The sequence below is a fragment of the Schistocerca piceifrons genome, chromosome 3, assembly GCF_021461385.2.
Source record: "Schistocerca piceifrons isolate TAMUIC-IGC-003096 chromosome 3, iqSchPice1.1, whole genome shotgun sequence".
Lineage (NCBI taxonomy): Eukaryota > Metazoa > Arthropoda > Insecta > Orthoptera > Acrididae > Schistocerca > Schistocerca piceifrons.
In genome coordinates, this window is record NC_060140.1 from 152,153,564 (window position 1) to 152,167,644 (window position 14,081).

Below are 14,081 nucleotides of genomic sequence, written 5' to 3' on the forward strand. Positions count from 1 at the left end.
GTGCCAAATGGGGCTGGTCGTCAACATGAGGCATTTGAAGGATTGGGAAAAGACAGTGGGTGATAATCAGTGAGCAATTGTGGTGCATGGTGTTAGTGTTCTCCATTAAAACATGGTCTGGAGACAGCAGAGGAAGGTTAATCAGAAAACTGAAATAACAACAAAGTTTCACAAGTGGAGCCCAGGAGTGTGGTATTGCTCACAGCATTGCGGGGAGGTTCTGAACCACAGGCACTGCTGCCCAAAGAAGATGAGGTGATTGACCACTGTCAACCATGGCAGCAGATGACCACTACATTGGGCAGCAGGCAAAGAAGGACCCATGTCAAACAGTGGGTGCAATTGCAACAACATTTAACAGTATTGTAAGACAAGCAATTACATGCTTCATAGTGGCATGGCAACTGTATGGGAGTGATCCCTTTGTATGACAACCAATACTTTGTGTTTCGTTGACACCTGCACCCGCACATCGGTGGCACCATTTGCAATGGTGCCGATAGTGTAGGGACTGGACCAATGAGAAGTGAGATTACGTGCTTTTCTCAGATGTGAGCAGATTCAGTCTGAGTATTGATTTTGGACTTACCCTTATATGACTAGAGGTGGGAACACACAATTAAAACTTACCCTCATATGACAAAGACGGTAACACACAATTCAACCAGGAACATTGTCAAACTTGATGATTTTGATGGTCAGGTGTTATGACGTAGAGAGGTGGAATGTCGCTTGAGATTATTTACCACCAAATCTTTGAACACAGCAAGTTCATCAGTCAATATTAACACTTTTTCAGGGTTACATTCGACCCTGACTTCATTTTAATGGATGACAGTTCATGAGAGCATCAGATTGCACAGGGGGAGGAGTTCTTGGAATGAGAGGTCATTTGGCAAATGGACTGTCCTGCCATTCCTTCGACTTAAATCCAATTGAGCACTTGTGGGACATGATGAGGAGACATATCACGGCATGTCCATATACACCAACGAACGTTCAGCAGTTGTCAACTATGCTGGTAAAGAAACTGAACACACTACCACAAAAATTCCTTACTACCATTGTGGCCAGCATGGGAGCATGTCGCAGTGCTGTCCGTTGTTACCATGCAACTCATTAAGAACCGTGTCCCACCTATTGTAAAGTCCAGAGGACCATCATAAATCGTGGTGACTTCAGTGTAATTACAGTCTTTGAATATATATGCCATTTCTGTTCACCTCATGGCATATTTCTTTCAGTTATCTCCTCTACTACACTATACTATACCATACCATACCACACCATACTATAGATGTGCTTTCTATGTATGGTCCAAGTTTCATCAAGCTGTGTTACTTGGCAGTGCCGCATCATGCAAAAGTTATGCGCACCAGTGAAGTTTTGCATCATGTCATGAATTGAGAGCCAAGAATTCTCCAAGCATGCAGTGCTCTCACTCACATGCGGAGTTGAATTGCATGGCTGCTCACATCTACATTGTCTGAGCGGGAAGAAAGAGAAACTGCAAATGCACCACATTTAGATCAGAAAGCAATCACACAAGGAACACGGGATGTCTTGCAATTTCTTTCTAAATTCATCCCCACCAAATCAGAAATAAATTGTTTCTCACCTTGCGGCATCTTACTGTGTGTATTGTGCAGTCAAGTCTACTTCAAGTGAGATGTCTGCAGTCCATTCTGACTGTTCTAATTTTTGTTTGTGCTTTCCTTTTTCCTTCGTAATCTCAACAATAGCGAGTCTTAAATTGAAAAACTGTTCCAGGTATACCCGTTGACTCAACTAATGTTCATTGCAGTAATATATATCTCCATACTCTTTGTTCAATTCTGTCAAAAACTATCACAGCTAATGATGTAATAATGCATGGGTCTTCAGAAAATTTACTGTTTGTGCCACCAATTTCATCACATGCTTCACACCTTCTTATTTAGTACAGAACAATGAATCCCATACAAATCATCTGTTGATTATTGTGGCTTTTTGCTCTTTCCTCATCAACTAAATCATTGAATGTTTATTATCTCTTTGAAATGTCACAAACTGCCTCTTTATCTGTCTTACTAAATATGTATAACAACAAAAACAGTCAATTATTGACAAAATTATCATCCCATATGGTAAGTCTCCCCTGACCCACGATTCTGGGTGACTTTCCTGTAATCTACCCCTTTTCCTAGACCTCTCTAGTCCTTTTCCTTCACCCTTCTTCCTTCCCCTTCAACCCTTCTGCCTGAAGAAGGAGCCACTGGCTCTGAAAGCTTGCCAATTACAACAGTATTTTATGTGTGTGTTCTGCTGCTGCTTGGTAAATATATAATTTTACTAAATATGTAAATGTTCCTACTTGTTTTAGCTGCCAGTTGCAGTTTAGTAATCATTGTTGCTGTACCAGCCTCATGGGCACTAAGACCAATTTCAATACAAACAGCATCAGAGAGGTCAGGCCTACACAAAAGTATTGTGGCTCAAGTTTAAAATAATAGTTGACCGTAGACAGGAGAGATATGTACTTAGTACAGTTCATGATTGGAAGTTACACAATCACTGTAAAGAAACTTGTAACGAAACAACAATTTCTGTATAATGTTAATGAACCATAGGACCATAGATAAATAGATGCTGACTTCAGGAGGACAATTTGTGAAGCCTTTAAGCACTACTGTACCAGATTCTTATGTGTGCAAGCACTGACCCATATATCTTCGCATTACCACCTACTCCAGTTCTGTCACAGGCATGTCGTACCTCATCAAAGGCAGGGACATCTTTGAAAGCAGCCGTGTGGTCTACCTACTTAGCTGCATCCACTGTGCCACATTCTACATGAGCATGACAAGTAACAACCTACCTGTCCACAAGAATTGTCAGTGTCAGAATGTGGCTAAGAGACAGCTAGACCAGCTAATTGCAGAGTATGCCACCCAACACAACATGCATCACTTTAATGGGTGCTGTTATGCTTTAACAGCTTGTCCCATCTGGATTCGTCCCACCAACACCAGCTTTTCTGTATTACACAGGTGGGAACTCTCCCTACAACATATCCTTTGCTCTCATAACTGCCCCGCCTCAAACTTCAATATCCCCTGCCCTCCATCTGCCTATCCCCTCTCTCCTGATCCCATTCCGGTACTAAACATGCCATCTAACCCTCCACCCCCACCCCCACCCCCGTGGAACAGCCCCTAATGCAGCACCTAACAGGCCTCTCCTGTCCCTGCTACATCCCTGCAAGTTCGCACAGGCAGCTCTAGCATCTTGCCCCACACTCACCTCTGCCCTGCTATCCCTCCCCATTCCCCATCTGCCCCCCCCCCTCCCCCAAATGCCTCAACTAACCCCACTAATTAGATTGCTACTCACCTCAGATGCAATTGCAGCCGGCCTAGTGCCTGGTAACGATAGTAGCCACGTGTGTGAGTGTGTGTGTGTGTGTGTGTGTGTGTGTGTGTGTGTGTGTGTGTGTGAGAGAGAGAGAGAGAATTGAGCTCGTGTGAATGTGTGTGTTTTTTCTATGTGTGATGAAGGACTTCATCTGAAAGCTGAATATTTCCAGCATTCTTTTTCATTGTACCTGTGTGTGACTCAACGACTCCTCTATTTGGTGAATGGCAATTGGTCCTTTCCATATTGTTGTTATTCTATCTTGGATTTTCCGTTGTGTTATAGATTTTTTTGCCACATTTGATTGACATTGTTTTAGTAATTACACTAATTACTGTGCTGATGTGTGCAGTAATCACATTCTAATCATAAGCATCCCTTGAAATTTCCTAGTTTGGTTGTATGTCATTCACACAGTATTTTTTGTGGATCCCAAACTGTCATAGACCATGAAGATGAATGCTCAAGCACGAGTACTACAGAGATGGAAAAGTCACTTCATAAATTACCTGAGATACAACTATAACAAACTTGTTCTTATAATGTAAATGCATAGATAAAAAAAAATCTACTCACCAAGCAGTGGAAGAAGAACACACACACACACACACACGCGCACACACACACACACACACACACACACACACACACACACACACACACAAAGGTTTAACTTTTAAAAGTTTTTCGAGCCAGTGGCTCCTTCTTCTGGCAGAAGAGTTGAAGGGGAAGGAAGAGGGGTGAAGGAAAAGGACTGGAGAGATTTAAGGAAAGGGCTACAGTTCAGAAAAGTCACCCAGAACCCCGGGTCAGAGGAGACTTACCAGATGGGATGAGAAGGAAAGACGTTTTTAGGATTAAATAAATAATTACCATTAAAGATAGATACTGGTATCCCAGATCATTTGACAAACACATTGACCATATTCTATTCATATTTGAGAAGGCTGGAAGTTAATGCATTCAATAATTAATTGAAAAACTACTGATTTTCCAGTTTTACTATTCTGCCGATGCATGTGTACTACAATGTGCTTAACATTTACGTGATTTTACTGATAACTATCAAAAACAATTGTTACTATGAGATGTATGATCAAGAGTTATTTAAATGACCATTATTTTGTACAGCGATAATGGTAGTTGTACAAAAGCAGAACCAAAATATTTAAATAATTCTTGGAAGAAATGGCTGATGATATACACTGAAGTTACAAATGTCATGCAATATCTCCTAATATCATATCAGATCACCTTTTGCTTGGCATAGAGCAGCAACTCAACATTTGCTTGAACTCAAGAAATCATTGGTCGTCCCGTGCAGAAATACTGAGCCATGCATAATTGCAAAAGTGTTGCTACTGCAGTATTGTGTACACAAACTGTCCTCACTGTTATGCCCCTTAAATGTTTGATTGGATTTGTGTTGGGTGATCTGGTTGGCCAAATCATTCACTCGAATTGTCCAGAATGTTCTTCAAACCAATCACAAACAGTTGTGGCCCGGTGACATGGCTCATTGTCATCCATAAAAATTCCATTGTTGTTTGGGAATATGAGTCCATGGAGAGCTGCAAATGGTCTCCAAGTAGTCAAACATAACCATTTCCAGTCAATAATCTGTTCCGTTGGACTAGAAGACCCATACCATTCCATGTAAACACAGCCCACACCATTATGGAGCCACCACCAGCTTGCACAGTGCCTTGTTGACAACTTGGAGCCTGGTGAGGTCTTCACTACATTCGAGCACTACCATCAGCTCTTACCAACTGATATCAGGACTCATCTGACCAGGCCACCGTTTTCCAGTCTTCTAGGTCCAACCAATATGGTAATGAGCCCAGGTGAGGTGCTATAGGTTATGTCGTGCTGTTAGCAAATCACTCGCATTGGTCATCTGCTGCCATAGCCCATTAACCCCACATTTCGCCACACTGTCCTAACAGATATGTTCATTGTACATTGCACATTGATTTCTGCAGTTATTTCACATAGGGATTTTTTTTTTTTTTTTAAGCACTGACAACTCCACTGAAATTCTGTATTCTAGGCACACACTTTACACTTTGGATCCTGGAATATTGAATTCCCTAGTGATTTTAGAAATGGACTATAACATGCATCTGGCTCCAAGTAGCATTCTGCATCCAGAGTCTGTTAATTCCCATTTTGCAGCCATAATAATGTTGGAAACTTTTTCACATGAGTACAAATGACAGCTCCATCAATGCACTGCCCTTTTATACCTTGTATACTCAATACTACTGCTATCTGTGTACTTGTATATTGCTACTCCATGACTTTTGTCACTTCAGTGTATGACTTTAATTTAGTTTTGAATTTATGGAGACTCCCAGTTCGCTTTCTTCTGCATGTGAGCAGCTTCTTAAAGACAATTGCACCAGGATAATGCTGTTTCAAATTGTCTTTCTAAAGTAGTTAAATGTATTGTTTGATTGGGTAACAGATACCCAGTTGTAAGTAGCTTCCTGTCAGATAGTGTTTTATTACTGGTGCACATTGGTTTACTACAGAAATAGATTGTATGAGAGTAATTTACAGGCGGGAGGCATCTTTACGACAAGAAACTGCTGAGCTGCTACGTAGACTTGAGGCAGCAGAGGCACGGAGTGAGGAGCTGGCTGAAGCAGCCTCAGGAGCAACGAGACCACTGTTGAGGCAGCTGGAACAGCTGCAAGCCACAGCTGCAAGTCGTCAGGCGACATTTGAGAAACAGGAAAAGTCACTCACGGACACAATAGGTAAGTGGTGCTATGAGAGATAGTGGCATATTTTCTTTGGTTGCAGGCTAAACAAGTCTGTGAAAGTTCATGGATGAAACAGGATCAGCTGAACATATGTCTGGCAGAATGCTAAAGAATGCTTCTACCATTTTTTATAATTGTTACAGTCTTTCTCAAAACTATTGAGCAGCGTAAATTTTTCACACCAAACACATGACATGTACTGTATGTTCTAACTGTCCCTTCAGTGTCTCCTCCAATACTACAATTCCCATGGCTTCTGATATTCTCTGTCCTTCAGCTACTTCTTCACCTTTCCACTGTGTACACTCCCCCACACAGTTTCCTTGCTGTTCTCCCAGTACCCTCCCATTTTGTCAAACTACCTCCCCCTGTACCCTTGTGCCTCACATACACCTACCTATGCTTGCTTATTTAATAATAATTAAAAAAAAAAAAAAAAAAAAAGGCTGGTAGATAGACTCGATAAAAAACACAAACACAAATTTCAAGCTTTCGCAACCCGAGGTTGCTTCATCAGGAAAGAGGGAAGGAGAGGGAAAGACGAAAGGATGTGTGTTTTAAGGGAGAGGGTAAGGAGTCATTCCAATCCCGGGAGTGGAAAGACTTAAGTTAGGGGGAAAAAAAGGACAGGTATACACACACACACACACACACACACACACACACACACACACATATCCATCCGCACATATACAGCCACAGGCAAACATATGTAAATACAAAGAGGGTGGGCAGAGATGTCAGTCGAGGCGGAAGTACAGAGGCAAAGATGATGTTGAATGACAGGTGATGTATGAGGGGCGGCAATTTGAAATTAGCAGAGGTTGAGGCCTGGTGGGTCACGGGAAGAGAGAATATATTGAAGGGCAAGTTCCCATCTCCGGAGTTCTGATAGGTTGGTGTCACTGGGAAGTATCCATATAACCCGGACGGTGTAACACTGTGCCAAGATGTGCTGGCCGTGCACTAAAACATGTTTAGCCACAGGGTGATCCTCATTACCAACAAACACTGTCTGCCTGTGTCCGTTCATGCGAATGGACAGTTTGTTGCTGGTTATTCCCACATAGAAGGCTTCACAGTGTAGGCATGTCAGTTGGTAAATCATGTGTATGCTTTCACACGTGGCTCTGCCTTTGATCGTCTACACCTTCTGGGTTACAGGACAGGAGTAGGTGGTGGTAGGAGGGTGCATGGGACAGGTTTTACACCGGGGACGGTTACAAGGGTAGGAGCCAGAGGGTAGGGGAGGTGGTTTGGGGGTTTCATAGGGATGAACCAAGAGGTTACGAAGGTTAGGTGGATGGCGGAAAGACACTCTTGGTGGAGTGGGGAGGATTTCATGAAGGATGGATCTCATTTCAGGGCAGGATTTGAGGAAGTCGTATCCCGGCTGGAGAGCCACATTCAGAGTCTGATCCAGTCCTGGAAAGTATCCTGTCACAAGTGGGGCACTTTTGCTTCTGTACCAGGTTGGGAGGGTAGTTGCAGGATGCGAAAGCTGTTTTCAGGTTCTTGGTGTAATAGTTCAGGGATTCAGGACTGGAGCAGATTCGTTTGCCATGAAGACCTAAGCTGTAGGGAAGGGACTGTTTAATATGGAATAGGTGGCAGCTGTCATAATGGAGGTACTGTTGCTTGTTGGTGGGTTTGATGTGGATGGATGTGTGAAGCTGCCCATTGGACAGATGGAGGTCAACGTCGAGGAAAGTGGCATGGGATGTGGAGTAGGACCAGATGAATCTGATGGACCCAAAGAAGTTGAGGTTGGAGAGGAAATTCTGGAGTTCTTCTTCACTGTGAGTCCAGATCATGAAGATGTCATCAATAAATCTTTACCAAACTTTGGGTTGGCAGGTTTGGGTAACCAAGAAGGCTTCCTCTAAGCGACCCGTAAATAGGTTGGCATACGAGGGGGCCATCAGGTTTCCAACAAACCTCAACCTCCTCTCATTGCACACAAACCCAGCCTCTCCCATCTACTCAATCTCCCACTTACAGCTCCACTCCCCCCAAAACCTCAAAATTCTAGTCAACACCATCTGGAACCTCAACACCCCAATTCAGTAGTTAATCTTTTCTCCAAACCTCTCCCCCAATCCGAAACCTCTGTCCTATCCAAAGGCCTCACCTTCGACCCTACTCTCAGGTTCAACCAGACAGCCCTCATAAAAGATTTACTGTCCTACACTCATAGTCTCTGCTGGAAATTTCACTTTGCCACGAAGAAAAATAATCCTAATCCTACTCCCAATGATCCAACTCCCCAAGACACTATCCAAATTGAACCCTGCCTGGAACAGTTCCATCCTCCGTCACAGCGGGACCCACCTCCTCTTCCTCAAAATCACCCTCTCCAAACCTTCCAGGAATTTCTCACTTCCAGCCTTGCCTCTCAGTCTTTCTTTAAAAACCTTAATCCTACTCCCAACATAACCACGGCTGAAGCCCAGGCTATCCGTGATCTAAAGGCTGACCAATCGATCGTCATTCTTCTGGCTGACAAGGGTTCCACGACCATGGTACTTGATCGTCGGGAGTATGTGGTTGAGGGACTGCGTCAGCTTTCAGACAACACTACATACAAGGTTTGCCAAGGTAATCCCATTCCTGATGTCCAGGCGTAGCTTCAAGGAATCCTCAGAGCCTTAGGCCCCCTACAAAACCTTTCACCTGACTCCATCAACCTCCTGATCCCTCTGACACACCGCACCCCTACCTTCTACCTACTTCCTATAATTCACAAACCCAATCATCCCGGCTGCCCCATTGTAGCTGGTTACCAAGCCCCCACAAAACGTATCTCTGCCTACGTAGATCATCACCTTCAACCCGTTACATGCAGTCTCCCATCCTTCATCAAAGACACCAACCACTTTCTCGAACACCTGGAATCCTTACCCAAATTGTTACCCCCAGAAACCATCCTTGTAACCATTGATGCCACTTCCTTATACACAAATATCCAGCACGTCCAGGGCCTCGCTGTGATGGAGCACTTCCTTTCACGCCGATCACCTGCTGCCCTACCTAAAACCTCTCTCCTCATTACCGTAGCCAGCTTCATCCTAACCTACAACTTCTTCACTTTTGAAGGCCAGACATGCCAACAATTAAAGGGAACAGCCATGGGTACCAGGATGGCCCCCTCATACGCCAACCTATTCATGGGTCGCTTAGAGGAAGCCTTCTTGGTTACCCAAGCCTGCCAACCCAAAGTTTGGTAAAGATTTATTGATGACATCTTCATGATCTGGACTCACAGTGAAGAAGAACTCCAGAATTTCCTCTCCAACCTCAACTCCTTTGGTTCCATCAGATTCATCTGGTCCTACTCCACATCCCATGCCACTTTCCTCGACGTTGACCTCCATCTGTCCAATGGGCAGCTTCACACATCCATCCACATCAAACCCACCAACAAGCAACAGTACCTCCATTATGACAGCTCCCACCCATTCCATATTAAACGGTCCCTTCCCTACAGCTTAGGTCTTCGTGGCGAACGAATCTGCTCCAGTCCTGAATCCCTGAACTATTACACCAATAACCTGAAAACAGCTTTCGCATCCCGCAACTACCCTCCCAACCTGGTACAGAAGCAAATAACCAGAGCCATTTCCTCATCCCCTCAAACCCAGAACCTCCCACAGAAGAACCCCAAAAGTGCCCCACTTGTGACAGGATACTGTCCAGGACTGGATCAGACTCTGAATGTGGCTCTCCAGCCGGGATACGACTTCCTCAAATCCTGCCCTGAAATGAGATCCATCCTTCATGAAATCCTCCCCACTCCACCAAGAGTGTCTTTCCGCCATCCACCTAACCTTCGTAACCTCTTGGTTCATCCCTATGAAACCCCCAAACCACCTCCCCTACCCTCTGGCTCCTACCCTTGTAACCGTCCCCGGTGTAAAAGTTGTCCCATGCACCCTCCCACCACCACCTATCCATCCGCACGTACATAGACACAAGCAGATGTGTGTATGTGCGGATGGATATGCAAACAACCCAACCCAACCCTCACTCCTTGTTCACCACAACTACTTCATCAAAGTTCAGAGTCATTCACTTGAGCTAATTGAGCTCTGTGTGTCTTCCAGCATCATTTATATCTTTAATTTCTGTCGGATTGAAACAGTATGGGTTTTATTATTCAAACAGTACAGGAAATGTGACAGACTTTGTAGTTATACATACTGCCATGTCCGAAAGAACAGACACCTTATCCATGTAAGTATATAGTTCTGGCAATACCGGCCATGACCTTCTTCTTCTGTGCAGATGCACACATATTACCTGAACTCCTTCGGGACTTGGTAAGAATGTCTTCCACGAGTAATGAGTGTGTTGGCTAGGGACACTACGAATGTCGTGTGTGGACATATCAGGTGAAAATGTGGGTCTCGCGGGAGGCGTGCACAAGATAGTTCCTGCAGTCACACTATCCTCTGTTCCCTCGGTGGATCAGATGGATAGAGTGTCTTCCATATAAGAAGGAAATCCTGGGTTCGAGTCCCGGTCGGGGCACACATTTGCACCAGTCCCCGTTGATATATATCAACACCCTCAGCAGCTGAAGGTATTAATATATAATTATAATTTCATTCTAGACGGCTGCAGGTCACAGAAACCATATCAATATAAGTATACAATTCAGAAATGTCTAAAGCAGGAGGATGACACTGACATATACCTAAAAGATGGCATTTATCAACTTCATTGTAACAGTTATGGCACTCTATATTTTGGACAGATCAGCAGAACATTTGAAGTAAGATAGAAAGAACATAAAAGAGCAAGGACACGGGCCATTCAACATTTGTAAAACAAGAAAAGCTCCACCCACCCACAATAGACCGAGTGGGATTGCGCAATGGTTAGCACACTGAACTCACATTCCAGAGGATAATGGTTCAAATGCACATCTGGCCATCCTGATTTAGGTTTTCTGTGATTTCCCTAAATCTTCCGAGGCAGATGCCGGGATGGTTCCTTCCAAAGGGTATGGCCACTTTCCATCTCCATCCTTCTCTAATCCTAGCTTGTGCTCCATCCCTAATGACCTTGATGTCAGTGGGGCATAAGATACTAACCTCCTTTTTCCTCCTTCCTACCACAATAGGAACAGACATATTTAGTAATAACTACCCTCTAAACAAAACAAAACAAAAGAAGTTTGCATCCCACTATACCAAAACAAAGTATACGAAATCGTAAGAGGACAGTAGACCAACATGACATAAAAACATAAATATATTTTGTATCAGTGAAAGCACTGTGTACAAAAATCCATATGTGTATGAGGACGTTAAAATGAGAAACACAAGTAATGATAATAATTCAATATTGTTTCTAGTAGTAAGTTAAAGTATGAGAACTGTACCATGATCCTAGATTTATAACAAAAGCCAAATTGTTATAGTGACCACTGAAAATGCTTTAAAATAAAGTAAAATGGTTTTCTCCTTGATAGGATTTTTATTATAACCTCTATAATCTGTAAACATGTGACATAGGCCACTAAACAAAGAAGACAGCATGTGTGTGGTGTTATGTTTCGTGTTAGTAGTTATTATGTTGGCTCTTTCCCATTTCAAAACTACCACGCTGCAGATGCTCTGTTCTAGTATTATAAACTGGAGAGGAAATGTATTCATGAATGATCTATGAAGGTGATCGTATCAGAAATGGAACTGGACACAGTTTACCTTTTTAGACACAGCCTACCAATTGAGAAATGAAGTAGGTCATGAAAGATAATCTTAGTCACCCATTCATTAGAATATTACTGTGTGAAATATTGCAGTGTCAATATATTAAACAATGCTAAATATTTCAATGATTGCATAGGTGAGCTGCAAGGCCGAATGTCTGCTCTAACAGAACAGGAACGTATGTCTCGGGAGCAAAACATATCTCTGCATTCCCAAGTTTCTTCTCTGGAACACCGGCTATCGAGCGCTAATGCTGAGATTGCCCAGTTGCAGGATGATCTGAGCTGTCAACGGAAACTCTACCTTGAACTACGTGAGGAGCGAGATAAGTAAGTTGATTGATGAAGATTTTTCACATGTAACAATTACATTCCATTACTCATGTTCCATTGATCCCATGGAAAGTAGTCTCTGAGCTGTGGAAAGAAGGCTGAAGATATACATTTAATGGAAGCCGAAGATGTACTTTAGGTGTAATTTAAGTACAATAAAGTGAAATTACTTTGCATTACTGTATTATAATGCTAATTGTAATTATAAACTAATGTAGAACGTTAAATTTAAGAGTGTCTTTGAAAATACTCTTCAGTGGAGTAGATAGAATTGCTCAATAGAAAGTTATTAATTCAGTCTTAAACTCCATCTTGTTTTCTATATAATTTTTAATTTGCTCTGGGAGGTAGATAGCCTTCCAGCCAGTTCTGGGCCCAAATAAAGTGGCAGGGTTAATTGTTGGACTAACCACTCTACATTGTAAAAAATGGAGGGTTCCTATAAAGTTACACCCAGCCTTCAAGTGGAATGGATATTACGGAAAACAACTCAAGCTTACGAGGAAAGGACTGTGAATAGGAACATGGAACGTAAGAACACTATATGCTGCTGGGCAGACAAAGATATTTGATGAAGAAGTAACAGAGTACGATGAAGAACTAACAGGGTACAAGATGGATATTCCAGCCCTGCAGGAGATAAGATGGACTGGGCAAGGCATGCACAGAAAGAAAAACTGTACAATCATATACAGTGGAAACAAACATGGTCACCATATATTTGGGGCAGGATTTGCGGTACATAATAAAATAATGGTCAGTGTGATGCCACTAGAACATGTCAATGAAAGGATATGCTGCATCACAATCAAAGGTAAATATAGAAATATCTCATTAGTAAGTGTCCGTGTCCCAACCGAGGACAAGGAGGAAGACATAAAAGACGAATTCTATGACCCTTAAATCATATGTGCTCCAGATTACCTCAGTATTACATGAAAATTGTGCTGGGAGACTTAAATGCCAAAATAGGACAAGAACACCAATGGCAACCACATATATGCATTTCAGCTTGCATACTGAATCAAATGATAATGGTACAAGGCTCATCAACTTCGCCACGGTTAGAAACATAGTCAATACATCATTTCCCCTTGGAAACACACACAAAGCAACATGGGCTTCACCGAATGGACTAACTAGGAACCAAATAGACCATGTGTTGATAGAGGAAAAAGCATAAACTAGGCAGTAACAGATGTTAGGACAATGAGAGGAGCTTAGATAGGATCAGACCATTCTCTTGTGCTAATGAAGATGAAACAATTATTACCAAAACAACCAAGTAAGAGCAACAGTGGTGAAAGAACCCAAAGAGTAGATGTGAGTAGGCTAAAAGAAGAGAAGGTGAATAAACAGTTTAAGATGAAGCTTAGAAATAGGTTTACAGAATTAGAGAACGAAAGTAATAGGAAAGAAGATGAAGAACTACTATGCGATAACAATAAGAGCAATATCAAGAACAAACCAAGGTTTAATGAAATGTGTAGAGAAGCGGTTCAGGCCAGGAAGACTGCCTGACAGGTAATGATGATCAATAACAAATATGAAAATCAAATAAAATACGGGACAGCCATGAGAGAAATGATGAGAACAATCAAATGAGAGAAAAGATCATCCATCAATAAACACATAGAGAAGGCAGAGGAGGACTATAGCCAGAACTATAATAAACAGTTTTACAGGATAATGAGAAGCTATCAAAAGGAGTACAGAGCTAAGCCTGTGATAATGAAGGTTGAGAATGGAAAACTGATCACTACAAATGAAGGATATCTAGAGAACTGGAGGGGAAACACCAGAGAACTGCTGAACAATGTGGTAGACACATACAACAACAAGAACAGGGCAGAAAACAACCAGAAAGT

The 14,081-nt window shown here is 42.5% G+C and overlaps 1 protein-coding gene across 4 annotated transcripts in view; it reads left to right on the top strand.

The window, feature by feature from the left end:
- LOC124789769 (TATA element modulatory factor-like) overlaps positions 1–14,081 on the top strand; it is a 178,229-nt gene that overhangs the window by 127,716 nt on the left and 36,432 nt on the right. For all 4 annotated transcript variants that reach the window (XM_047257228.1, XM_047257230.1, XM_047257229.1 and 1 more), the window contains 2 exons: positions 5,959–6,158; positions 12,018–12,210. In XM_047257228.1, coding sequence (XP_047113184.1) covers positions 5,959–6,158; positions 12,018–12,210 — 393 coding nt within the window. The remainder of the gene's footprint in view (positions 1–5,958; positions 6,159–12,017; positions 12,211–14,081) is intronic.